This window comes from Furipterus horrens, unplaced genomic scaffold, assembly GCF_987537825.1.
Source record: "Furipterus horrens unplaced genomic scaffold, mFurHor1.1.pri manual_scaffold_4, whole genome shotgun sequence".
In the NCBI taxonomy this organism is placed as follows: Eukaryota; Metazoa; Chordata; class Mammalia; order Chiroptera; family Furipteridae; genus Furipterus; species Furipterus horrens.
The window spans coordinates 203,957,172-203,983,034 of record NW_028327174.1 but is presented as its reverse complement, the minus strand read 5'-3'; the positions used below and the strand labels follow the sequence as shown (position 1 = coordinate 203,983,034).

Sequence of the window (25,863 nt, the reverse complement as noted above, 5' to 3'; positions counted from 1 at the left end):
GCATATGAAAAGACGGCCCGTATCACTAACAGTTAGAGACGTGCAAATAAACACCATCACGAGATGCGACCGTGCCCCTGTCAGCATGGCTACTATTAAAAAAGAGTAACCACCCAGAAGATAACCGGAGCCGCCGAGGATGCGGAGAAGCCGAACTCTTGGGTACGGCTGGTGGGAACGCACAGGGGCAGGTGCTGGGAGAGACAGGGCGGTGTGGGGCTGGAAAGTTAAAAATAAAGCTACGCTACATCCAGCTGTTCTGTTCCTGGGTGTACGTGGTATACGCTCCACAGAACTGAAGGCAAGCCCGCAAGCCGATATTTGCACCCCATGTTCACAGCATCACGATTCACAGCAGCCAAGAGGCGGAGCAACCCGGGGGCCCATCGGCGGCGGAGGGAGAAACCCCGGGTGACACATGCACCCAGCAGGACACACGTCAGCCGTGACGAGGAAGCACCTTCTGACCCCTGCTGCGCCCGGGGTGGACCTTGGGGACGCCATGCTGAGTGACTTACGCCAGTCACAAGAGGACACGTCCTGGGACTCCACTTACCCGAGGCACCTGAAGTCGCCGAATTCACAGAGACAGAAAGCGGAAGGGCCACTAGGAGCTGGGGGGGGGGGAGGGGTGGGAGGGGCTGAACGAAAGCGGAGTGTCACGGTCACGGGACGGAAATCCGTGCTCTGTTGCCAGTGAATGTGCTCGGCGCCACAGAACCCCGCGCCTGCCAACGGTTACGACGGTCAAAACAACACAGAGCCCCGCGCTCCGCGGACGTGCCTCTACCACCCACAGGGACGGTGACGTGTCCTTTCTGGGTGGCCTGGGCGCCGGGAACGGGGCGGGAGGAAGTGGGCGCCACCCCGGACCACACAGCGCTCCACAGCGACCCACTCAAGTGCACGGTTTTGGGTGGGAGGGGATGTGCTCAGGCTTCAGTAGAATCCGGGTTTGGGTGCTCAGTGCAGTACGGAACCGCCTGCCAGCTTTCCCTGGAGACGGCCCGAGTCCGGGGAGGTGCTGGGTCCCCGCCTGGCTCGGACCAAAGGCCACGTCACTCCTGCGGGTGCCCTGGGCACGTGCGTCCTCAGCGCAGCCTGGGCGCCCCGCACTGGGTGGGCTCTGCAGCACAGCTCGGGCAGCCGCGCCCACGGACGCAGGCCAGCATGTCCAGCCTTTTCAGGTCACACCAGCTCACAGCAGTTTACAGGTCCCCAGGGCAGGTGGCTGGGCGAGAGCGCCTGCGACGGAGCAGGCGCACCCACCACACTCGGTCACCCCTAAGTAAGCGAGGACCCGGAGGCCCCAGAGGCAGGAGGCGGGCTTGGGTTGGGCCATGCACAGCCCGTGGCAGGGGCCTAGGCCCCGAACCCACAGGACAGGGGAAAGCAGGCCGGTGGTCAGTTCAGAGAACCTCAGCTTTTTAAAAAGCCTTCTGGAGGCTCCAAAGACGTCCTTGATTCTAAAATGCTCTGCTATGGGGTGTGCAACCCTCCCAGTGGTCGGTCAGGAGGGTTAATGTGTGGTGGTGGCGGCAGCGGTGGTGATGATGATGGTGATGGTGATGATGATGGCGGTGATGATGGTGGTGATGGTGACAGTGATGGTGATAATGGTGGTGATGGTGATGGTGATGATGGTGATGGTGGTGATGATGGTGGTGATGATGGTGATGATGGTGATGGTGATGATGATGGTGGTGATGATGGTGATGGTGGTGATGATGATGGTGATGGTGGTGATGGTGATGATGATGGGGTGATGATGGTGATGGTGGTGATGATGGTGGTGATGATGGTGATGGTGATGATGATGGTGGTGATGATGGTGATAATGGTGATGATGGTGATGGTGGTGATGGTGATGATGATGGGGGTGATGATGGTGATGGTGATGATAATGGTGGTGAGGATGGTGATTGAAAACCAATTTTCCAAGAATAAGAATAAATGAAAGGTGTGCTTCTCAAGCCACATTTCACACACTTGACCTCTGAGGATATGAAAAGCTCCGTGGAAATTGTCCAGCCCTGGGGTTCCTGCCCAGCCTTCAGAATGCTGGGCCGGTCACAGACCACACCCTGGATGCTCCTCAGAGGAAAGCGTGGCTTCCCAGTTGGCCTGGAGCCGGATTTCAGGCCACTAATGAAAGCTATGGGTCACCCCCAGAAAGAGGCCATCTGCGCCGCAGAGGACTGCAGGGGCTGCAGTCAGATGCCCAGCACTCCCCGCCGCCCCCCCCCTCCCCCCCCCCGAGAAAGGATGGGTTCTGTCTAGGAGGGGACTGGTCTCTAACGCACACGCCCCAGGGTCCCTCAGCGCCATCAACCTCATTCCAACCACACCCTGCCCTTACACTCACAGGGAGAAGACATCGCTGCCCTCCATGGGACACCCTGAGTAGTGGCTTGCAGGCCCCTGCTGCCCGGGGGCAGGCAGAACTTGTACGGGTTGTGGAAAGCGACGCTTTAGACGGTGGCTGATACCCAGCTGGCAAAGGCGTCTCTGTGGAGGGGGCCGCGTCCCGGGCCCCTGGCTGTCTGCAGAATGCGTGTGGGCGGGAGGACCTTCTACCCGAGAGTCATCGAACCCACAGCGAGGACTTCCCCGTCAGGAACAGAAACTCAATTTCCTTTTGACCTGAAATTAATTTTCAGGAGGAAATCGCTTCGTCGTCCTGTGCAAGGCTGAGCTTCCAGCACAGAGCGGTCGCTGTGCCGAGAGGACCCTGGCCCCCCCGAGTGCCGGGAACACCGCGTCGGCCTCGGTGACCCCGCCAGGGCAGCGTTTCCCGCTGGGAACCTCGATGGCCTCGAGGCCAACACACGGGAAGCAAGGACATCTGGTCAGTTGGCTGCCGAGCGGACAGCATCCCCGCCCTCTGTTCTTCCTCTAGGAATGCAGGACCGTGGGAGCCGGAGCTGATCCAGGCCTCTTGGAGAATCATTGCAAAACAAGGACACTACGCAGCTGGGGACATCGCTGTGCCAGGGTCGCCCACCTGCCCGGTTATGGGACCGTGGGACCTGGTGGACTGCGGCCAGTGCCCACCCACCCACCTCGGGGCAGGCGTGGTTCTGGGCGCAGTCCCCGCTGCTCTGCACACCACGACCAGGAGGCCTCGCCGGCCACACAGGCGCTCGTTCCTCCCCCGCATCTGGCTGGCTGGGACCCAAGGGTCTCCCATAAATACTTGGCCCAGCCCTGTGCTCCGGCCCCGGCGTCTCTTCACGTTGAAGGAGGGAGCGCCAGTGCACACCAAAGCCAAGACGAGGTCTTATTTAGGAGAACTGGAAATCCCCCTGGATCCAGGAGACTTCGGGACGTCTGCACAGACTTCTGGGATGGCCCAGAGAGGACTTCAGACATTGTCTAGCCTGGGCCCTGCGGTGGGGAGACTAAGGCCTGAGAGGCAGCCCCAGAGGAGGCGGGGCAGGGCTGGAGGCCAGGCCTGCTGGCTCCCACGCTACTGAGCACCGGGTGACCTCGCCCCCGCGCCCGCAGACTCTGTGCCGACTCAGTTCCCACCTCAAGCCTGGCAACCGCCATCCAGGGCTCCGGTTCCCGCTTGGTGCCCGGCACCTGGCCGCTCCCAGCTGACACGTCCGCCATTAATTCCAGAGCCAGGCCAGGGGGCGGGGGCGGCGGGAGGAAGCTCAGCACTGGCATTAAGATCCTTCAGTTCAGAATGAAATGCCAGAACTCGTGGAGAACCCAGGCTGGCCGAGTGTGAGTGGACAGAGCCGGTCTCCAGAGGCTGAGGATGCTGCCAAGTTCTCTGCTTTTGTCCCCTCCTGTCCCCAAGGCCCAGGACAAGGCCTAGGGAGGAGACAGAAGTCACCAAACCCACTGCAGATGGCCCAGAGTGATGGTCTCTGGGTCCCGGCCCTGAGGACTCTGCCTTCAGTCAAGAATCAGAGGTGTGGACAGAGCGCCCTTGAGGGACACGCGTCACGGGCTCTCCCGAGGGGAAGCAAGCACAGGCAGGCGCCTGCGGCACGTGGAGAAGATCGAAGGGCCCGAGAGACCCTTTGACACTGCAGGGTCAAAGGGAACGGAGCTGCGTGTACAGCCGCCCACGTGGGGGCGGCCCCGCCTCGGTGGTAACAGTCAGAGGTGAGGGCGGAAGGCGGAAGGAGCTCAGCAGGAGCCTGTGTCTGTCTGTCTGTCTGTCTGTCTCACAGCGTCAGGTTTTCCTTGGCTCGTCTTCATTTGACAAACGCACCATGTGAGCACCACGCCAGCTTCTCCTGGAATCTGTGTCACGGCACCCCACCCGTGCCAGGTCGACAGAGGGAAGGCTCAGCACCATCAAGGGGCACCCCGAGGGGCCGTGTGGAGCCAGGTGGCACCCAGGTCGGCACTGTCAGCCCCGCACGGCCCAGCTTGGGTGGACACAGGGGGACACCCCCGCATTTACATGGCAGTAAAATACTCCTGGACAAAACCAGGGGGCCAGCTCTGGGGGAGACAGCGAGGGGGAGCTGGCACGGCCTGACCCCACACTCTGACCCCACGCCCCCACCCCGTGTGCCCCTGCGTCCCTGCCGTTGCCTGGGGGGGATTCATCCTGAAGTCTGGCCTCCTCTTCCACCAGCTGGGCTCCTGGACCCGTAGGCCCAGGTGCAGCCCGACAGCCAGGGCCCGGCCTGGGGAGGCAGCCAGGGCGGCTGTGAGAGAGGGGAGTCCCCACCTGGTCCCCTCCCCGGCCAGCCCCGAGCCTCACACAGGCTGGGCAGACTCCAAGCCTCGCAGCTCCCACCGCCCAAGCCAGGTCCCGTCACAGACTCTGCGCTGCCGCGGGCCTGGGGCTGCGCTGTGCTGCCCTCTCACAGGGCCCACCCTCTCTGGTCCCAGCGGGCCGCTTTGCACCAAGGAGGCAGGAAGCAGGCTAGACAGAGACCACCGCCAGCTTCCTGCTCCCCCCGGCGGCCTCCGGAGAGCGAAGGCCGGAGCAGAGCCCGGCCAGCCCCTCCCTCAATCTCGGTTTCTCTCTGGCAGCCTCCTTGCCGATGTCATCCCGCCGTCGCCATGCTGTTCATTGGCTAACGGGACCCGGACATGCCCGACCTCCAGGCCGGGCCAGGGTGTCTCCCCACCAGCGTCCCCTCACGCTCTCCTTTCTCAGTGGGGACCAAGGTCATGAAAGGTAAAGGGACTTGTCCAAGAGGACCAGGGTCCCATGTCCCAGCCCCAGGTTCATTCCCTTGGAGCACGTGGCTGCCACCCACGCCCCAGAGGATGGCTGGAACCTACCAGGTGCCCGGCGGCTCTCGCCAGCTTGTGGGTGGAGAAGGGAAAGGCCTCGTTGCTCAGGTCCACATCGAGCACCTCCTGGAGGATGGCCCGGCTGTGAGCAAAACGGTCAGTCAGGCAGCCAGTCAGTCAGACGCTTGTGGGCCATGGCTGGGGACGTGCCCCGCTGCCCCATGCTAGGAGGGCACGGGGGACAGCAGCGAGCAGGGTGAGTCCCTGTCCTCGTGGGGCAGACTGACAACAGACGTGGCGTCATGAAAGCTCACCAAGATGAACAGGCACCAAACACAGATAAACACCGCCCTCAGTGGTAACGATGTGGGAGGAGCGGACCCTGGGGGGGGACCAGACCCACAGTGCGCCCTCAAGGTGCACCTTCCCCAGGTGGGCGAACCGAGGCCCTGGACGGTTACCTAACCACCCAACCTAACCCCCATCCTGAGGGCAGGGGCCTCGCTCCTCCCCTGCCCCCGCCCTGCTGTGCCGGCAGTCCAGCGCTCACTCACACCTGATGGACTGCCGAGACCTCCAGGTGTCCATGCAAACCTTCACTTCCTGGGCACCCTGCCCCCTCACCTCCCTCCTGGCCTTGGTTCACCCCTCCTGCACCCTCCCCACTCCCACCCACTTCCCCTGACCTTGCCCTTTGTCATTTTGCAGGTCTTGGCTTGCCTGTCACCTCCTCCAGGAAGTCCTCCATGACTCCCTGAGTCTGGGCCAGGTGCCCCCCACCAGAGTGCTCCTGCAGTGGCTGTGCCCCCACTAAAGCAGGAGCTCCGTGCCTGGCACAGAGAAGGTGCTGGGTAAACAGACCGACTGAAACAGCTGACCTTGCACCACAAAGTGAGCTCCCCATGGGCAAGAGATGGCCCACAGGGGACCCCGTCGGTGTGGGGCTGCGGGGTGGCCACTGCCCACCCAAATTCTCACCCTCGCAGTGCTGGGAGCTGCCCGCCCACACCGGCCTGAGGCGCCCAGCGTGCTGCATCTGGCCAAGACCCTTCCGTGACAACCCCCCTCCCGGGAGCCCGTGTGGTGCCAGCCCCGAAGAACCCAGGTCCTGTCCTCACAGAGCACATCCGTCTGCAGCCCCAGGGCAGTGGGGGCCAGGGCTGCTCCAGTGTCTTCCCCACCAGACCCAGGGTTCGGGGGCTCAGGAGCACAAGGGCACCCCGGCCCCGGGCACCATCTGGCCCATGTCAAGTGGGCGAGGACAGGCAGCTGGCACTCAGGTCTGCTGAGCTCCGTCTGGGGAGCAGGAGGCTGTCCCCCTCCCCCAGGGTGCCAGCAGGTAGCACTGGAGGGCACAGGCTCTGCTCCAGAGACTCGGGCTCAAATCCCAGCTCCTCTACTCGCCCGCCCCTCCCACCTGCTCCCGGGGCAGTGATGCCGCCTCACGGGGCCCTTGACAGGAATCGGCGAGAAAGCAAATGTTGATCATCCTAACAGTGATATTTACATCTGTGCTGGCTCCGCCAGCCACGTGTGGCCACTTGAGTTAATTAAAATGAAAAACTCGGCCCTGGCCCGGTGGCTCGGTCAGTTAGAGCATCGTCCCGATACACTGAGGTTACAAAGGGCTTTTCTGATTTGGGTTTTTCATAAATGATTGACCTGGAATGGCGTCTCCAGCTTCCCCAGATCATTTGGCTAACGGAATATTCCGTGCAGGACCAGTAAGTGGTTCTGCCCGCAGGCCCCAGTCGGAGGGACTAAGGTCAGGCCCCAGGTGCTGGGCTCCCCGCCCCCTCCTCACCTGGCCGGGCCCTGGATGCTGATCATGCCCAGGTCCTCCGAGCTGTCGATGAGTTGGCACCGGAACCTCCGGTCCTGCAGCACCGTGGTGATGTGGGACCAGTTGTGTTGGGCCACGGCCCCGCCCACGGCCAGGTAGAAGCAATCCCCTGCAAGAGAAGCAGCAGATGTGGGGCCGGGCGGTAGGGCGGGGGACAGGCAGTAGGGCTGCCTGAGCCTCCGGGCTGAGAAAACAAATGTGTTTTCCTTGAGTGGAACGACCACCAGATTACGGTGAGCAGCCACCTCCCACCCCGCCCTAGGCCCTCGGTTTTCACTGCACCGGGACAAAACGTGGGATCTTCACTGGGAGCAGGGGCTGGGGTGTGGGGACCCCCGGAGGGTTTTTCCGGGAATCTGAGGCTCTCATCCCTTTTCCAAAAGGTTCCTGACCCAGGAATGTGTCAGCCCCGACGCCATCCCCCATGGGGAAGCCTTCGTCCCGCCTCAGCCAGGGCTGGGCAGCCGGGGACGTGTCTCCTTTCCTCTCTGAGACCCAAGTCCCCCCGGCTTCCACTTCCCTCCACGCCCCTGCACCCCCGATCTCCCGGTGCCCCGCCTTGTCCACATCAGGGGAACCGGGGCTCCGCGCGGCTGCTCCCAGCCCTCCTGGCCCCACCAGGTTCTCACTTGGCTCCGACAGCACCGCAGAGACGGGCCATGGAGCCTGGTGGTGGCAGATGCAGCCCCTGCACTCCCTCTGGGTCTCTCTGGTCTGTCTTCATGGCTGCACTTGTTCTCTAAGGGGGGGGCCCAGGCCTGGGTGTCCACCTCCCCTCTCCTGGGGGGTGAAGGCCAAACAAAGCTCCCGCCAGCCCTCCTCCACACGCCCCTGCTGACCTCTCCAAACAGTGCTGGTTCTTTCTTCTATGCCTTTCTAGGAGCCCACCCATCCTTCGAAGCTCAGGCCAGATGTCATCTCCTCCAGGAAGCCTTCCTCATCCTGGCTCAGCTGCTTCCCATGGCCTCCCATAATCCTTGCCCTTCCATCTCCCCATGTTCACTCAGTGTTCTAATGGACTTCCCCTATGCGGACAGTCCACAGTGAGATCCCCGAGGCCCCACTGTACCCCACCGGTGGCCCTGGCTCCCCAAACAATGGTTGAGGGAATAAAGGAGTAACGGCTCCATTCATTAATGAAGCGCCCTGCACTGGCTAAGCCCGCGGCTCTCCTGGCTCCCACCTCACCTGTGACAGGAGGGACAGGGCCCCAGGAACCTCTCCCCCATGTTCACAGCAGCCGCTCATCAGCCGGGGCTGCTCTCAGGACACCGTGAGCTCAGCAGCCACCTCAGAGGGTCAGGAGGCCCCACCACCCCTCAGCCCCCAAATCGACCCCAAAGGACCCCATGGGCAGTGCAGCCAGCCTGTCCCACTGCCCTGCCCCCCACCAGGAATATGACCCCCATGAGGGCCCGAACCTTCCTGTTTGATTTCTTGCTGGGTCCCCGGTGCCTCCACCTGACACCCAGGGGTGCCTAGGAGCTGTCACTGACCAATGAGCCCCTGCTTCTGGCTCCACCTCCTCTCCCGGTGCCCGGCCACAGCTCCCCCCGTCCGCAGATGCCAGGCCTTGGGGCCTGGCCGACTGAGACCTTCCTCCGCAGGCCACACAGAGAGCCACACAGCAGACACGCTTCTCCTCAGCGACCCAGTCTCGGGGGTCCCTCCTGGGACAACGAGCCGGGCGCCACCCGAGGACCCGCCCCAGCTGCAGGCTGGGCGTGCGTGGGGACTCAGAGAGCTGAGCCAGCACAGGCGCCCACGGCAGGTGGCAAGGGGGGCCGCCGTGTCTCGCCCACGGCCGCTCCTCAGCGCCGGCACAGACAGGTTCAAAGACGTGAGGGCTGAGCACCCACGGTGCCGCGTCATGGCCCCACAAGGCCCGCGTTCAAGACCGCTGACCACCAGGGCCCTGAGCGCAGCAGGCCCCGTGGTCCGCACAGGGCAGCGCTGGGCAGCCCCTCCGGTCCCCCCGGCGCCCCACCCCTGCCATCAGGGGTCGCCGCCCCTGGGACGGGCTGCGGTCACAGCCGCGCGGTCACTTACCCTCGAAGGCAGGGGTGAGGGGCGTGGCCTCGGGGCTGGGGGCCAGGCGGCTGACGGTCAGGTCGCTCTCCGTGCCGCCGCGGGCGTTCAGCATGCAGGTGTACACGGTGGAGCCTGGGCGGGAGGTCGGCTGGTCTGTGCTGTGCCGGCCCCGGAGCCGGAAGCCACTCGGCACGGGCCCACGCGCGCGCGTCTGGGGGCCCCGGAAAGACCCCGCAGCTCTGGGATGCCACCACGCCTGAGTGGCCTGCAGGGCGTGGGCAGGTCCCCGGCACTGTCATCCCCACGGGGGCTCAGGTGAAGGAGGCTGGACCATCCCAGGGCCTGGGCATCGGTGGCAAGGGCGCAGGGGCAGAGCCATGGGCTGGAGGGGCCCAGAGGGGACGGGGTCAGCAGCCACGTTGCCCCAGTGCCGGGCCGGGCCCATGGAGTGCTGCCTGGTGCCGAGTGGTGACCGGAGCCTCCCCCGACGCGGTACCTGGAGGCCGGTTGACGTCGGCGGAGAACAGCCAGTCAGCAGCCTGGCCCGCGTCCGGGCCCACCAGGTAGAACTTGCCGAAGTAGGACATGTTGAAGATGGCCGCCGCCCCTCTGCAGGCCAGGCACTCCTGCTTGATCTGCGGGGGTGCGGGGGCGCATGCGGGCGCTCAGGGGCGGGCCCCCCCGGAGCGCCACCTGCTCCGAGCCTCCCCTGCATCCGCTCCAGCTCAGGAACCCCGAGACAGTCTCCTCAAGCATGGGGGACACAGACCCCCAGGGCGTCCCTCAGCCGTAAAACCAGACTCAATACTTCCAAAAGGATTAAAATCAGACAAATTAAAGATTAAAATCTTCCCCCGCAAGGGAAGTCCAATGGACATCTAGCGGAAGGACGTTGGAAAATTCTCAGATTAGGGCAACTAGACAACACAGTCCTAAATCACCCAGAGATCGAGCCACCGCGAGGGGATCAGCAGACACTTCGAGGGCAGGACATGGGGGATGGGCGGGTGCGGCCTCGGCACCGGTCACGGCTGATGCCGAGAAGGCGGGCGCTCATGCAGGACCCCAACCTTCTGCCCTGAGGGCCCAGGAGAGGAGGGCAGCTCAAACCCCAAGCAGCAGAAGGGAAGAAATAACAGATGCAGAAAACGTCTGGGACAAAACCCAGCGCCTGTTTGTGATGACAGCTCCGTGTTAGCCCGGCCCAGGAGGGAGCCGCTGGACCATACGAAGCGCGTGTGCGGGGACCACCGCTGCCCTGGCTGGCGTGGCTCATAGACTGAGCGCCGGCCTGCGAACCCAAGGGCCACCGGTTCGATTCCCAGTCAGGGCACAGGCCTGGGCTGCGGGCCAGGTCCCCAGTTGGGGGCGCGCAAGAGACAACCAACTGATGTTTCTCTGCTTCTCCTTCTCCCTCCCTTCCCCTCTCTAAACATAAATAACTTAAATCCTTAAAGAAAAAAGAACACACAGCTGCCAGCGGCCTTTTGGTGAAAGACGGAACGTTGTCGCAAGCTGGGCCGGGCGTCCGAGCCAGACGCTCAGGCGAGAAGCAGCGCGAACCGGCATCCAGACGGAAGGAGTGAAACCGCCTCTGTCTGCAGTGACAGGACCTGCACGCGGGAGGCCCTAACAGCTCAATGAACCACTGTCAGAACCAGGGAAACACGTCGCCAAGGCTGAGGGAGACCAGGTCGATGTGTAACAACAAATGAAACTGGTGTGTTTCGCACACCAGCCACGAGCCATCAGAGGTGAAATTAGGGAACTAATGCCATCGGCCTCGTCACAAAGAAGGTTTATGTGCTTATGAGTAAATTCAACAAAAGAGGTACAAAGAGCCGTTAAAGACTAGAAAATATTTCTGAAAGAAATCAACGACCTAAATCCAGGGGAAGACACCCCAAGTTATGACCGACTTACCATTGCTGAGGTGCAAACATGCCCCACACGGACCCACTGTTTCAACACAATCCCCCCAAATCTCAGCTGGCTTTTCGGAGAACGTGAGAAGCTGATCCTAAAGTTTATATGAAAATGCGAGAGACCAGGAATGTTCTTTTTTTTTAATTTATTGATTTGAGAGAGACATCAATTATTTGTCCCACTTATTGAGGCATCACTGGTTGATTCCTGTATGTGCCCTGACCGGGGAATCGAACCCACAACCTTGGGGTAGTGGGACAATGCTCTAACCACGGAGCTACCCGGCCGGGGCCCAGAAGAGTCTTTAGAAAAACAAATGAAAATGGGGGACTTACGCTTCCAGATTTCAAAACTTACTACAAACTTGCTACAAAGCTACTGTCACCAAGACGTAGTGGCAGAACATACGGACAGACGTGGAGCTCAGTGGGGCAGGATTGAAGGTCCAGACATAAACCCTCACGTTTATGATTTTCACCAGGGCGGCCGGGCACGTCAATGGGGGAAAGACTACTCTTCAGCCAACGGCGCCGGGGCCACCGAACCCCCCCCTGCCCCCCGCACAAGAATGAACTTGGCCCCTTCGTACGCCGCCCACAACCCTTACACAAAACAGACCACAAACCGGAGTCTCAGAGCTGAAACCGTACAATTCTTAGAGGAAGGCACACGGGCAAGTCGCCGCGAACCTGGGTAGGAAGCGCCTTCCTGCATGTGGTGCCCAGAGCACAGGGACAGAGGACACGCCGCGGCCGCACCGCGCGGAGTTAAGGACTTCGGCGCAGCCAACAGCACCGCCACGTGAGCGGAAGGACGCCCACAGAATCCGGGACACAAATCTGCACGTTGTAAATGTGACGAAGGCTGTGTATCCAGAGTACATCATGAGCTCTTATAACTCGATAAAAAGACCAACAACCCAACGTAAAGACGAGCAGAGGATCTGAACAGACGTTTCTCCAAAGAAGAAACACAAACCGCCCACAGGCACGTGAAGAGATGCTCACACCGCCAGTCCCCCGAGACCGGCCCCTCAGAGGCCCCAGGGCCTCTGCAGACAGACAAGGATGGGTGTCCATGAGGGGCAGAGACGTCGGAGCCCCGTATGCAGCTGGCGGGGATGTAAAGTGGCGGGTGGCTTTGAAAAACAGCTGGAAATTCCTCAGAACGTTACCCCACGACGCAGCGGTCCTGCCGCTAGGTCTCTATCTCTCAGCCCAAGAGAAACGCGCGCATCTGTGTGCACACAGACCCGTACACACACGGTCCCAGCGGCATCCATCCTCACACCAGAAAGTGGTGGCCTTCCACAGGCGAACGGGTAAATAACACGCGACCTGGCCAGGTATCGGAGCGTGTTCGGAATAAGGGGTAGGGAGCACCGATCCGTCCTAAGACGTGGGTGGACCTCAACTTTACGGTGCTCGGTGAATGAACCAGCGCCTGATTCCATTCACATGAGCTGTCCAGACAAAGTCAGTCTATAGACACAGAAGGCGGATCAGCAGTTGCCTGGGGCAGGGACGGGGCGGGGACGGGACGGGGCGGGGATGGGGTGGGGATGGGGCGGGGATGGGGCGGGGACGGGACGGGGCGGGGATGGGGTGGGGACGGGGCGGGGACAGGGCGGGGACGGGACGGGGCGGGGATGGGGTGGGGATGGGGCGGGGACGGGACGGGGCGGGGACGGGGCGGGGACGGGGCGGGGATGGGGCGGGGACAGGGCAGGGATGGGGCTGCCCGCCAAGGGCGGTGGCGTTTCCTCTGGGCGGAGGCGACGATACTCTAAAATGGGACCGTGGTGGTGACGGCGCTCGCCTGCGGACACGCCAGTGAGCACGCAGCTGCCCGCGTGAACGGACGGTGCGGAATGTGGGCATCTCCAGAAAGCGGGTTTTTTTTTAAGAAAGAAGGACATGCGTCTCCTGAGGCCCCTCCGCAGCGCAGGCAAACGCCCGGCCCGTCTTCAAGGGCTCCTCTCAGCCCGCCTTTTCCCGACTCGGTCTCCCCTTCCACAGCCACCAAGGCTCGGGCAAGGCTCGGAGAGGTGAAGCCCTGGCCCGAGGCCACGCCGGAGCCCAGCCCGAGCAGGAGCGTCGCCCCGGAGTCCACGAGCTGGCAGGGTCTTGGTGCGACGGAGGGAGCCGCGCAGGAGAGGAGAGCATCGCCCGATCCCCCCGAGACCGAGTCAGCCCAGACGGGGCGGGACGGAGCCCGGAGCCGGGAGGGCCAGGCCTGCGGAGGCCCCCCCGGGAGGGGCGCGGGGGGCTCCTTACCACGTCGTGGTGGGGCGGGAAGTCAAACGTGTAGTCGGCCCCCAGCAGCCGGTTGTAGGCGTGGTCCCCGTGCGCCCGGTGCCCGTACGCCCCGTAGTAGTCGTACCGCAGGACCTGCGGGGGCAGGCGCGCTGTGCCGGGCCCCGCCGCCCGCCCCCCTTCCCGGCCCCGCCCTGCCCGCCGCCCGCTGCAGCCGGGTGGGCGCGCTGTGGACGCGGGCAGGGGTGGTGGCGGGGGGTCGGGGCTTCAGGACCCGCCGCGCCAATGACACCTTAATCACTGCGCTCTGAGTCAGCAGGGGCCCGGAGGGTGGTGGGTAAACTGGGTGCCCTCAAGGAGTGGGGCAGGGGCAGGTGGACCAGGACCCCAGACAGCGGGGGGCTGGGGCGGGGGGGGCGGCGGGGTGTTGGAGGAGGGGTTCGGCCCAGCGCCGCCCCAGAGGCAGCTGCCATGGCGACCCGGGACCAAACCCTGATCAAAGGGCCTCCTCTCCGAGGAGGAGGGTCCTTTCTACAGATATGGAAACTGAGGCACAGAGATTAAAACCTGTCCCAGGTCACAGTGAGGATGGGACAGGGCTTGGCATGACCCCAGGTGATGGGTGAGCCCCAGAGGCCAGTTCCTCAGCCACCACTTGTCTTAAGCTTCCCTGTGTTGGGGGCCCTCCCCCTCTTCCCCCTCCCCCCCTTCATTCCACTGGCTCACTCGGAGGGGTGGGCGCCAGCCCACCAGCCTCTCCTCCTTTTCACAGGTAAGAGCTGAGTGGGAGTTCAGACGGAATCAGGCTCCTCTGCCACCTCAGCGCCAGCTCAGGCCCCATCCCTCGGGAGGTCCCTTTCCCGGAGTCTCTGCCGGGGGTCACGCCTGGCCCGGCCAGGTTCGGCTCCCCCCGGCCCCTGGGCCTCAGAGGGACACCCCGGCCAATGCACTGGCCAGGTATCAGGCATTAGGGCGTCACCTGGTCACCCAGCACCCGGGGACCCCAGGATGGCCCCCAGGCGGGAGCCTGCCCACCACGGGGCCAAGGACTGTCCCCGGTTCCCACTCCGGTCTCCTCTCCTTGCCACGGGCTCCCAGGGGAGGGGGCTTCGAGAGCCAGACCCGGCCGGAAGGCTGCTGCCCGGCCCTCCTCCCTGCCCGTCCTGTCCCCGAGGTCCCCCTGGCTCAGCCTCCAGGGACAGCTGCTCCACCTGGTGGTCTCAGAGAGCTCCGTCCCTCTGTCCTCCCAGGTGACCTTCACCCAGTGGCTGGTCCCTAGGGAGGCTCTGGGTCCCTACAGGCCAGCAGGAGAGGGGCGGTGCCCCTGAGGCTCTGGGAACCTGCGCGTTGCTCTCCCGGCAACGGCCAGGCACCCTCCTTGGGACCACCCTATGGGATGGAGGATGAGCTGTGCTGCAGGGGGTCTGGCAAAGTACAGTGGCGGGAAAGCGATTTTAGTTTGTTCAAATCAGAATCAAATACTTCCCCTGGTCTGGCTTACAGCACCCACCACCTGCTCCTGAGGCCCGGCCCCGGGGTTCATCAGCAGGGGCTGCTGACTCTTCTGTCTGGGGGCTGGGTCCCTAGGAGGCACAGGGCAGGGGGTGGGCAGCCCCCAGGAGGGCACCCAGAGGCCAGGAGGCATGAAACCCCAGCTCACAGACTAACTCGCAGGAGCACAATCTTCTGCTCCAACCGCCCACGCACACAAACTAGCAGCAGCAGCTGCCAACAATATATGAACAAAATCATGAAAAGATGCTCTTGTTTCTCCTGCCACCTGGGGAGGGCTGTGTGCACTGCCTGCTCGCTGGGGAGCAGCCGCTTCCCGGGAAGGCCTGGCCCCTGCGGGTGGTAAGGGACACCCATGGGACCTCTGCAGCGGGAGGGCCCAAAATCACGGGCAGACGACAGCGGGTCAGGCTGCCCTTGTGGCGAGCCAGGCAGGACCTGCAGGGCCCGGGGTGGGTGTCGGGAGGAGCCAAGGCATGCAGGAGGGGCAGGGGCTGCTCACCGGGGCGGTGCCTTCTGGGTTGAACCATCCCGGCCGCTCCCAGCCGTGCCGCTCCTGGAACACGCAGCCCCGCGCAAGCAGCTCCTGGGGGCAGGGGACAGGGACCCTCACACCAGGCCGGACACCCCGTGCAGGGGCAGCAACTGAATCAGCCACTTCATACCCAGCGGAGCAGAGAGCAAACCGGTCCTCGCACCCAGAGCCACACAGAGCGGCCCCAGCAACCCTGTCCCCTCAGGACGCCCCAGCCTGTGGAACGACCTCCTGCTATGGACTGAGCGGTGACCGGCTGACCAACAGGCTCCCACGGGAAGGCCCCAACCCCGGTGTGACTGTGTTTGGAGCTGGGGCCTCCGGGGAGGGAACTGAGGTGAAATGAGGTTGTAAGGGTGAGGCCCTAACCCTCGTGGGGACACACCACGCCTCTCTGTCCACGCGCAGATGAGAGAGGAGCTGGGGGCTGGCCCCTCACTCGGGGCCTCCAGCCTGCAGAACCGTGGGAGTGGATTTCTGTTGCTTAAGCCCCAGTCTGTGGCATTTGGTGAGGGTGGCCCAGGTGTTATCCAGGAGAAAGGACAGCAGAAACCCCAGCAACTCGCCAGGGAGGGCAGGCACTGAGCAGGCTCCACACTCAGGAACTCATCTGCTCAGCGTGGCACCACCAGGCTGCGCGCACCTGCCCTGGGACTGCGCGCCCCTGCCCTGGGACTGCGCTCACCTGCCCTGGGACTGCGCGCCCCTGCCCTGGGACCGTGCGCACCTGCCCTGGGACTGCGCGCACCTGCCCTGGGACTGCGCGCCCCTGCCCTGGGACTGCGCTCACCTGCCCTGGGACTGCGCGCACCTGCCCTGGGACTGCGCTCACCTGCCCAGGGACTGCGCGCACCTGCCCTGGGACTGCCCGCACCTGCCCTGGGACTGCGCGCCCCTGCCCTGGGACTGCCCGCACCTGCCCTGGGACTGCGCGCACCTGCCCTGGGACTGCGCGCCCCTGCCCTGGGACTGCGCGCCCCTGCCCTGGGACTGCGCTCACCTGCCCAGGGACTGCGCGCACCTGCCCTGGGACTGCGCGCCCCTGGCCACACACCTGCCTCCTGGAACCGCCCGCTGCCAGCGGTCTGGACAGGTCCCCAGATGTGTGCTGAGCACCTTCTGTTAGGAAGCACCTGGGAACCAGCAAGCCACCGCATTGCCAGCTGCCCCACAGGTGGGGCCCCACGTGCACTCTGTCACGCAATACCCCACACTTCCTGAATGACCGGCACAGCGCAGGCACCTCGTGCAGGGGGTCTCTCCTCATGTTGCGACCCGCCAGGGGCTCGTCGTGGGGGAACACAACTGAGTAGTTCTTGGCGTAGGACTCGTGGCTGCGCTCCCGGATCCAGCGGCGGTGGTCTGTGAGCGAGTGGTGGAAGCGCCTGTCACAGACGGAGGGGCCGGTCACTGCCGAGGGGGCCCGGTCGGGGAGGGCTGGCCCAGGACTGGGGACCCGTGGCAAACCTGGCCCTGGGTCCCTCCACCAGTCCTCCCTGGGGCTCAGGTGTCAGCAGGGGCTCCAGATCCCCATGCTCCCATCGGGGAACCTTAGGCACCCCCAGGCCTCCGTGAGCTCAGCCTCCTCACCTGCAGCCTGCCCTGCACATGCCTCCCCCCACCCCAGCCTCTCTGGGAGCACAGAGGCTGCGCCAGTGGCTGGCTCATCCGCCGAGTCTCCTCGGACCGGACCGGCCGCCCGGCCAGACTGTGCACAGCCGCTGGACGGGAGCTGGAGACCGCACCTGTGCCGGGCCCGCAGACCCCAGCTCCTCCAGCTCCCCGCCCCTTCCTTCCCTCCCATCTGCATTGGCCTCTCGCTCCCTCCCAGGGCCACCGCCTCCCCGGCTTTGTCCCCCTCGGCATCTGTCCCCAGGGGTCCTGTCTGAACCTCATCGGGCGAGGGACTGCCTGCTGGCACTCAGTCCTGCGAGCGCAGTTTTGTGGCCTGGGCAGGGCTGGAGCCCCTGTGAGGATCAATGTCACTGATAGCCCTGCTGTCTCAGGGGCCCTCCCCGCAGGCCCAGGGCTGAGAGCTGCCACAGGGCCCCTGCGTCACTCCTGAGCGGGGCCCCAGGTTTGACTCAGTCCATCCCAGAGGACCCAGCCGGAGCCCCACGCTGGGCTACATGGAGCCAGAAGCTTCCGGAACACACCGCCGGAGAGGCGGTGATGGAGCCCAGCCGGGGGCCCTGGAGGGTTCCGGAGGCGGCAGCAGAGTGTGGCCGGGGTGCGGGGTGCAGGGTGCGGGCACGCGTGGCAGGCTCGGGGCGCCGCCCTCGGCTCTCTGTCCTCCCCCTGGTCAGACTCGTCCCCGGGCTCCGGACGCCCCTGTGACTCCCCTGGGGTGGGACATGGTGGCCGTCCCCATTGCTCTGACAGTGCAGATCCCCATGGGAGCTCAGGGGCATCTTTCAAGTCCTTAGGCCCCCTGGGTGGTGGGGACCCAGGAGGGGGCAGAAATGGGAGCTGGGCCTGGGGCGGGGCTGCGGGGACCCTGCGTGGACAGACACGGCCCCGCCGGCCAGGACTGCGGCCCACTGTGCAGCCCGTGGGTGCCTGGGGTCGGGGAGCGGGCCTCTCAGCTCAGCCAGAGCACGGCCAGTGGGCAGCAAGGGGCTGGGCCACTCCCTGTGGCCCCCACGGGCCCATGAGCAGGCAGAGGGGCCAAGGGGCCTGTGGCTGGGGCCCAGGACACGTCACCCTCCTCTGGTTACCAGGACTCTGAGAACTTTTCCTACAAACAGCACCCTACACGCCAGGCCCTGCCCATGCCGGGCTCTGGGCAAAGCGTCCAGCACGTGAGCCTCAAATCCTTCCACCCACTTTCCAGACGGGGTAACTGAGGCTCAGGAAGGCCAAGGGACTGGCCAAGGTCCGCCCAGCTGTTGGGGAGTGGGGCACCGTGTCCGCTTCACGGCCCCTGCCACCCGGGAGGCAGCACCCAGCGTGGCACCCGCAGGTCTGGGGGCTCGGGCCTGTCCCCAGGAGAGGCCTCTGCATGTCCGGCCAGCTCTGCTGTTGCTGCTCCTGGAAGCAGCCCCCCGGGAAGCCCCAGCTGCCCGTGCGGGGCCAGGGCTCCAAGTTCAGTGCCGCGTGCCCCTGCACCTCTGTTCGCCTCGTCCCTTCCTGGCCTGAGGAGGACGCTGCACCCACTGGAGGGCGGTGTGGCCCCACAGAGACACCTGCCGGGTGCTGCAGTGCCCGACGGCCGCCCCTCCACGGCCCCTGGGTGTCTGCCTGGGCTGCACCCACGAGCTTCCCCAAGAGAGGAATGTTCCAGAATGATAAACCTGTAAGGGGTCTCAGGGATGGCCCAGGCCGAGGCCTCCTGCTACAAACAGCAAAAAAGAGGTGCCCAAGGAAGAAGAGACCCGGCTAAAGTCACCCAGTGCTCCACCTGCAGGGGGCGGGGACCCAGCTTCTGGCCGGCTGGGGCTCATGCTGGGGTTCACACTGGGGCTCACGCCTGGCCCCACGGGCTGGTCTGTCTGCACCACAGCGTCCATGACAGCACACGCCTGCCGAGCAGCACTGCACGGTCACCCCCGCCCCACCCCCTGCCCCGACTGGGTGGACAGTGGGGACATGCTCGTGCTGGGCTGAGTTTTGCCGCTCACCCTGCGCAGGAGCGAGGCACCGGCCTCTCCACTCCAGGATGCCTGGCCCCAGCTCATAACCACCACCCCAGCTCAGCCCCACTGCCGGGCAGCCTGTGCCGTCCCTCCCACCCCTGGGCCTGGGCCACCTCCTCTGAAAAGTGGGGGACTGGCCCCGCTGCTGACCCTGGAGTTAGCTGTCTGGTGGGTCAGGCAAGACCCTGGGACCAGAGATCCTGGAAACTTGCAAAGGGCCCTGGAGCTGCCAGATGTGGGCAGCCCTCCTCCCTTTCTTCCCTTGCTGCCTCCTCTTGCAAGAAGCCCTCTGGGTTTCAGGGGAGGCTCCTTCCTAAACATCCCTGGCTATCTGCCCTGCCACACCAGACCCCAGGTGCTGGCTGAGGAGCGCCCGGCCCGCAGGCTTCGCCGCTCACATGCCTGATGTCATAGCCGTACATGTCCTTCTCCGGGCGTCCATGGACAATCCAGTGGGCCAACTCCTGCCCACAGCCGCCACCCAGCATCATCCCTGCCGGGAACAGAGCCACAGGTCTGTGACCCACCCCAGGGCCCCTGACCCCGGTCCTGGGCCCCTCCCATCCCATGGGCAGCCTCCCTCCCCAAGCCCAGGACCTCGCGCCTGGGTGCTGCCTGCCTTCCAGTGGGACTTCGCCCTGTCCCTGCCTGCCTCTCCTGTCTCCACCCCTGTCTGGGGGCACAGGGCTCCTGGGCCAGCCCCTCACCCCCCCAGGGGAGCTGGGAGGAGAGGCCTCAGGGGTGCCGGGTGGGCGCTGCCCACACTCACCTGCACTGTTAAAGCCGCAGCCCAGGAAGAACCCTCGGAGTTCTGGCGCCTCCCCCATCAGGGGCTTGTGGTCCGGTGTGAAGGACTCTAAAAGGAAGGGAGGCCTGAAGCTGCACCTGCGGCGGGCTCTCCCAAGAGGCAGGGCTCTGCAAGTGCCTCTTCCTCCAGACCCTCTCCACTGTCCAGGCCCAGTTCAATGCTAGTTCCTCCAGGGAGCCTCCCTGATTGCTCCTGCCACCTTTCCCTGAGTAACTTGGCATTTACTGCCAGAACTGTCTGCCCTGAGCCAGGGTCTGCCTTACGGGGTGCAGGTGTGTGGCGCATAGCTGGTTCTCTGCTGATACGGGACCTTGCCCTGAGCCCCCATCCCAGGGTAGGGCTCCCCCATATTGTACCATCTTGCTGCTGGGTCCTTGCCAGGCACTTGCCCACTGGAACATGAGCACCAAGTGGGCAGTAGGTGCTTGGTAAATGCTCGTTGAATGAATGAATGATCCTAAGTTCTTTGCGAAAGAGGACCGAGACCCCCCTCGTCAACGCCTCCTCAGGCAGAGGAGGGACAGGGGCCCTCGGGGATGATCACAAAGGGCTGGACTCTGCAGCCACAGCCCTGGGTGCCACCCCTCTGTACCCCTCGCAGCTGTGTGACCTCGGACAGGTCACTTCGCCTCTGAGCCTTCGCGCCCTCGTCTATAAAATCGGCATCGAAGTCAGTACCTCCCAGGGCCGTGAGTTAGTCTGTTTGCAGATAGCTGCAGCCCGCCCGTGTGTGCCCAGGGCTCAGCCGGGGAGCCAGCTCTGGACAATACCAGCCCCTCCACCAGGGGGAGCTGATGGAGCGGGAGGGAGATGGGGAGTAAGTACGTAAACAAGCCAAAAAGAGAGCATCTGGTAAGAAATGCGGTGGGACAGGGTCTCGCACGGCTGTGGGGCTGGCTGTCCTCACAGGCGACTGATGAGGGTTCATCCCAGGGCCCCCCTGTCAGAGGACCAGGAGCCTGGGACCACCATCAGGGCTGCCTGGCTCCCAGCCAGAGCGCCTCACCTCTGCCCCCCGACCTGGGCTGGGGGGAGCACAGGAGCTGGAGGAGGCCCAGCATGAGGGAGGTGGTACCTGGAGGAGTTTCCAGAGAGCAGGAAGGGGCGGCCCCTGGGGGCTGCAGGGGACGGTGGAGCTTCCCTGGGGCCCTGGGGGAGGTCCCACTGCTGGGGGAGGAGGCAGGGCGGCTCGGAGGAGAGTCAGGCTGCAGAAAGCAGAGCTGAGGCTGGGCCTGCAGTCCAGGATGCGCCCGTGAGCCCCCGGGAAGCCGGAGGTGTCTCCAGGCCCTGAGCTGAACAACCTCAGAGGGGACAGGAGGGACAGGCAGCCGAAGCCCATTTCAGGGGACAAGGGTCTCTTGAACGGTTAACAAATGTCTCAAGACGGAGCCACACGGAGATGTAGGGTGTGCGGGACCAAGGCCCACCTCGGCTCTGACCTCCCGCCTCTGGACCGCGAGCCCTGCCCGACTCCCTCCACTTCCCCGAAGTCAGGGGCGACCGTGCTTGAGCTCCTGCCAAGGAGCACGCTGACCTCCCCAGAAACCTCCCTCGCAGCCGGGAAACCAGGCGGGAAAGCGGACAGAGGCGCCCTCCCATGCTCCTCCACCCCAGGCAAGCCGCGTGGGAGCGAGGCCCCTGGGCTCATTAACCCGAGCTGCTGGCTGGGTTATCTGTGCCCCGGGGACAGCGTCAGGCCTGTGTCTCTCACTGCTGTCCCCCACTCCGCCCGCCTGCAGGGGCGGTGGGTGAGTCATGGGCCTGCTCCCACCGCCCACGCCTGAGAGCCAGCCCATCGCTCAGCGCGCTGCCACACTGCCCCCTGCGGGTGGCCCGGGTGCCCCTCTGCCTCTCCCGGGGAAACCGCCCATCAGCAAAGGCTCCCTTGGGCCCTGAACCGATGAAAACAGCTGGGCCGGTGGCCGTGTAGCTACCCTGAGCTCGGGATGGAGAGGGCTGGACGCCCCGCAGGCCACGGCCCCCGGCGTCGGGCCACTTCCCCTCTCCGTCCTGGTGCCCTCGCTCCCAGCATGGCCTGTGGACGGCACGCGGGCCCCTGGGTCTGGCTGTCCACGTCCACTCACGGGACTCGCTGCGCCGGGCTTGCCCTGCACCTGCGTGTGGCTTCTCCTCCCTGCTCTGTCCCTGCGGAGCAGGTCTTGTCCCCCGCGTCACAGACAGCAGCACTGAGGCCCCAGGACTGAGAGCCTCGGCCACCGCTGCCTCTCTGGGCAACGCTCTGCACAGCGCTGACATTAGACCCTGTGTGCCAGGCAGGAGGGGCGACCCCCGTGTGATTCTGCGGGAACCGCTGTCGGGGTGGCGTGTCTCTGGCCTGCTCCCCCTGCCCGGAACACGCACCCTTCAGGGCCCGGTTTGACTGTCCCTCCTCCGAGCAGCCTGCCGTGTGCCCGCCACCCGGTGCTCCCACTGGGCTGCAGCTGCCTAACTGCCCGGCTGCCTCCGGCACAGACAAGGCACCAGTTCCTGTAGAATCAACAGCCCCTGGGAGCTTCTGGGCCAGACCACAGCATCCCCAGCAGTCAACACCAAGCCCCTTCTACCTCCCAGAGACCCCCCCTCGGCCAGGACCCCAGGCCACAGCCCCACCCCTGAGCCCTGACCCTGGGACAGGTTGCCTCCCTGCCCAGGAGCCCACCTCCTGGAGCTGTGGCCACAGGAGCTCTGCCCAGCCTCTAGCAGGCACTCCGCACGGGCAGGTGCGGGGCAGGTGCGGGGCAGTCAGAACGAATTGAGCGGCTCCGTCTTATCACATCCCTGTTCATCTCGCCCTTTGGCCTACAACCTGATTCTGGAATCTTCTCCATCTGCACACAGCCTTTGAGACCCAACTCAGATAACCTGTTCAGTCCGCACTAGCCACCCCCAGTCTGGGGTCCCCTTGCTCCCCGGGTCACCCCAGGATGTCCCTGTCCCAAGCCAGGGAGTCACAGAGCAGTTGTTTCTCCCCACTGAGCTCTAGGTTACTGACATGGGATTACATCAGCTTTATCTCTAAATTCCTGAAGTCTGGCAGGCGGCCTTGGCCAAGCACTTCAGCCCTGTGGGTCTGTGTCCCCAGCCTGGGGCTCCAGCCTGCGGGGGGGGGGGGGGGCTGTGCTCCATGTGCCCCTGGGGACCAAGCGCCTCCGCCCCCAGTTCTGTTTCTGCGACAGCCCCCTCAGCTCAGCTCTCCCTGAGGCCAGAGAGCAGGGGGGTGAGGCCGACAGCCCGGGGCCCTGGCCAGCCGTGTGGGACAGTCTGGAAAGCAGGGAGAGCTGGGACTGCGGCCGGACTGGACCGTGGTCTTTAGTCTTGTGCGAACGGTCCTCGCTCAGCCCCATTTTACAGATGAGCACACTGAGGCCCAGGAACGCGTCAAGTGGGGGTTAAGGGCCCAGACTAGGGCCTGAGGACATGCTCACACAGGTGGGCAGAAGCCTGGCCCATCGGGGGCAAACTCCTGCCCCTGTCATGCTCAGGTCTCCGGCCTGCAGAGGGGCGAGCAATGCACAGGGACACCTGGCCTCGTGTCAGCCCAGGTGACCCAGAGAGGCCCATCCCGGCCTCCAGGCCTCCCCACTGACCTGGGCCACAGACCGTAGACTTGACCCCTGTCTTCTCCAGCACAGGGACCCTGTTGATGGCACCTTCAATGTGCTGGGCGAACACGTCCCAGTCCAGGTCGAAGAGGCCAAAAGCAAACTTGTCCGACACCTGGGGAGGGGCGTGGGGACGTGCCCTGTGACACCGCCCATGGGAGCTGCAGCTTCCCTGCCTCGGGTGAGTGACAGGGATGCACTGGGCCCCGACAGGTGCCCTCAGTGTGTCTCTCCCCAACCGACCCCTCAGCAGGGCCTGACTACGCTCCCGGCCCCGCTCTGCTTGGAGACCCTGCTCCCCCATGTTCCCCCAACCCACTCTCCTGAGTCAGGTCATCTCCCCTCTTGCTCTTAAGCTTCCTGAGGGTCCCTGAGCTCCTCTGTGGTCTGCAAAGCCCGACATGAGCTGGCCCTGCCCACACTGACCACCAGCACACAGCCCGCTGACCTTCCTTCAGTTCTCTGGGACAGCAAGCTGGACCTCGGGGCAGCTCCTCGCCCACCTTGTTCTCTGCAGGGCCCTGCCCAGTGTCACCTCCTCCACACGCCCTCATGACTTCTTTGTTTACTGAATAGTCTCCCCACCAAAATGCAGGCCCCCTGGGACAGGGACTTTTATCTTAGACTCCCTGTTTCCCCAGAAAGTAAAACAGGATCTGGCCCAAAATGGTCATCTAGTCGTTTCATTTGTGGACTAAACGCATGAATGTAAGAGCAAGAGTGGCCCACACAGGCTCAAGGGAGCCGAAGGGGCTGCTGGGTCTGCGCTCAAGTCCGGAAGCTGCCAGGGGCACCGCCCAGGCCTGGGGAGACGCCGCTGCAGCCAGAGTGGGCTGGGGGGCACAGGGGCCTTAAATGTCCGCATGCTCCTCAGAAGCTGCCAGTTCAGTGTCACAGCCTCTGACGCCGGCACTCGGAGGCTGGCCCTCCGCTGCCCCAGGTCTGAGTCCACCTATGCACCACGCCCTCCGGCGGTCAGAGCAAAATGGGGTTGACCCTTGTGGGGCCGGGGGACCCGCCGTTTCTCAGGCGGCACCAAGGAGATGCAGCCCTGATCTCCGCTCCCACTCCCTGTGCGTCTCACCTCCTCCCAGAAGATGGGGTTCGGCTCGTAGCCGCCCACAGACAGGGCATCCCCTTGGAGGCGGAGGTAGACCGAGGCATCGTGGTCACGGACGTTTGGCATGTTCTGGAAGGCAGAGCAGAGAGGCCTTGGGGCCGGCCAGCGCCGGGCAGTTGGCCCAGTGCCCCCTCAGGGGTCCCACCTGCTGCCTCCTTGTTGTAGGGCCCTGAGGACAGAGGGGACCTGGGGCCTTGGTTGCACAGGGGACAGACCAGCACCAAGCCTGTGCTCCCCCAGCACAGATGGGAAAAGGAGGAGGAATGGGGGAGGGGGAAGGAGGGGGAGGGGAAGGGAGGGAGGAGGGGTATGACCCACAGAGAGGAGAGGGCAGGAGAGACCAGAGCAGACCAGACGGGAGAGCCCAACAATATGGGGGAGGGGGGTGCAGGGAGGGCGGGCCACAGCTGGGGCTCAGGAAGGGGAAACCAGGCAAGTCCCCCCAGTCTGCAGAGGCCGAGCCGGCGGCGAGCCCAGGTCCCTCTGCCTGGGGGTGATAGGCAGAATGTGTGTGCACACGCGTGTGGGTGAGTGTGAGAGAGCACGTGTGCACGTACACGCGTATGTGATCAGGAAGATGGGTGAGGGTCCTTTCCGAGCAGCTGGGCCCCGATCCTCTCCATCCCCACCCGGGCAGCCAGGGCCCAGCCCTGCCCTTCAGGAGACCCCCAGAGGCTGCAGGCTGGGGGAGGTGAGGAGTGAGCTGTCCCCGCCCGCGCCAAAGGCAGACTGGAGACTCTTGCGTGGGGACACCGAGGCGCCCAGAGAAGGCTCCAGAGGCTGACTCCGGGGTCCCTCAGCAAAGAGGTGGGCTTCCCCTCAACCCCCTGCAGGAAGCTCTCCTGTTCTCCTCTCCAAGCTTCCGCTCAGCCTGTGGGAAACGAGACTTCAGAGGCAGGAGAAGAAGGGGCACATAAAGCAGAGGCCCAATCCCAGCTCAGAAAAGACACCGTTCCATCAAACCAAAAAAGTCGACAGAAGGGTCAGATACGGCCGAGACCACCTTCCAGATATTAGGCTAAAACAATAAAGGAATCAGAAAGTCAGTCCTGAAGTTGCCACGTGCCCATTACAGGGGCTGCAGAGAGAGAACGGGGATGAAGGGAATGTCAGAGCAATCATCCGAGGGACTTTCTCAGGTGGAAAACCATGGATCTGTGCACCAAATGGCCCATAAGTGCCCAACAAGCCCTGTGCATGGGCCGGGCCAGCCCCGAGGCCGCGTCAGGCTGACACCAGGTGAATGATGGGGAACAGGTGTGTCCTGAAGAAATAGCAGTTCCGAAGGCTGGAGACCTGCTCCACCTTCAGAACAGAGAGACAATTTCAAGTGCAGAATTCTAGACCCCGACAATCCACCAATCTAGTGTAAGGAAAGAATGAAG

General features: G+C 64.3%; 1 protein-coding gene across 1 annotated transcript in view; it reads right to left on the bottom strand.

Moving 5' to 3' along the window:
- Positions 1-25,863, bottom strand: part of SARDH (sarcosine dehydrogenase) — a 40,553-nt gene that overhangs the window by 5,580 nt on the left and 9,110 nt on the right. The window contains exons 7-17 of the mRNA XM_090274996.1: positions 24,443-24,547; positions 23,344-23,473; positions 19,718-19,804; positions 19,351-19,441; positions 16,557-16,698; positions 15,281-15,364; positions 13,288-13,401; positions 9,582-9,720; positions 9,104-9,217; positions 7,016-7,163; positions 5,260-5,353 (exon numbers count right to left, since the gene is read on the bottom strand). Coding sequence (XP_090131122.1) covers positions 5,260-5,353; positions 7,016-7,163; positions 9,104-9,217; positions 9,582-9,720; positions 13,288-13,401; positions 15,281-15,364; positions 16,557-16,698; positions 19,351-19,441; positions 19,718-19,804; positions 23,344-23,473; positions 24,443-24,547 — 1,248 coding nt within the window. The remainder of the gene's footprint in view (positions 1-5,259; positions 5,354-7,015; positions 7,164-9,103; positions 9,218-9,581; positions 9,721-13,287; positions 13,402-15,280; positions 15,365-16,556; positions 16,699-19,350; positions 19,442-19,717; positions 19,805-23,343; positions 23,474-24,442; positions 24,548-25,863) is intronic.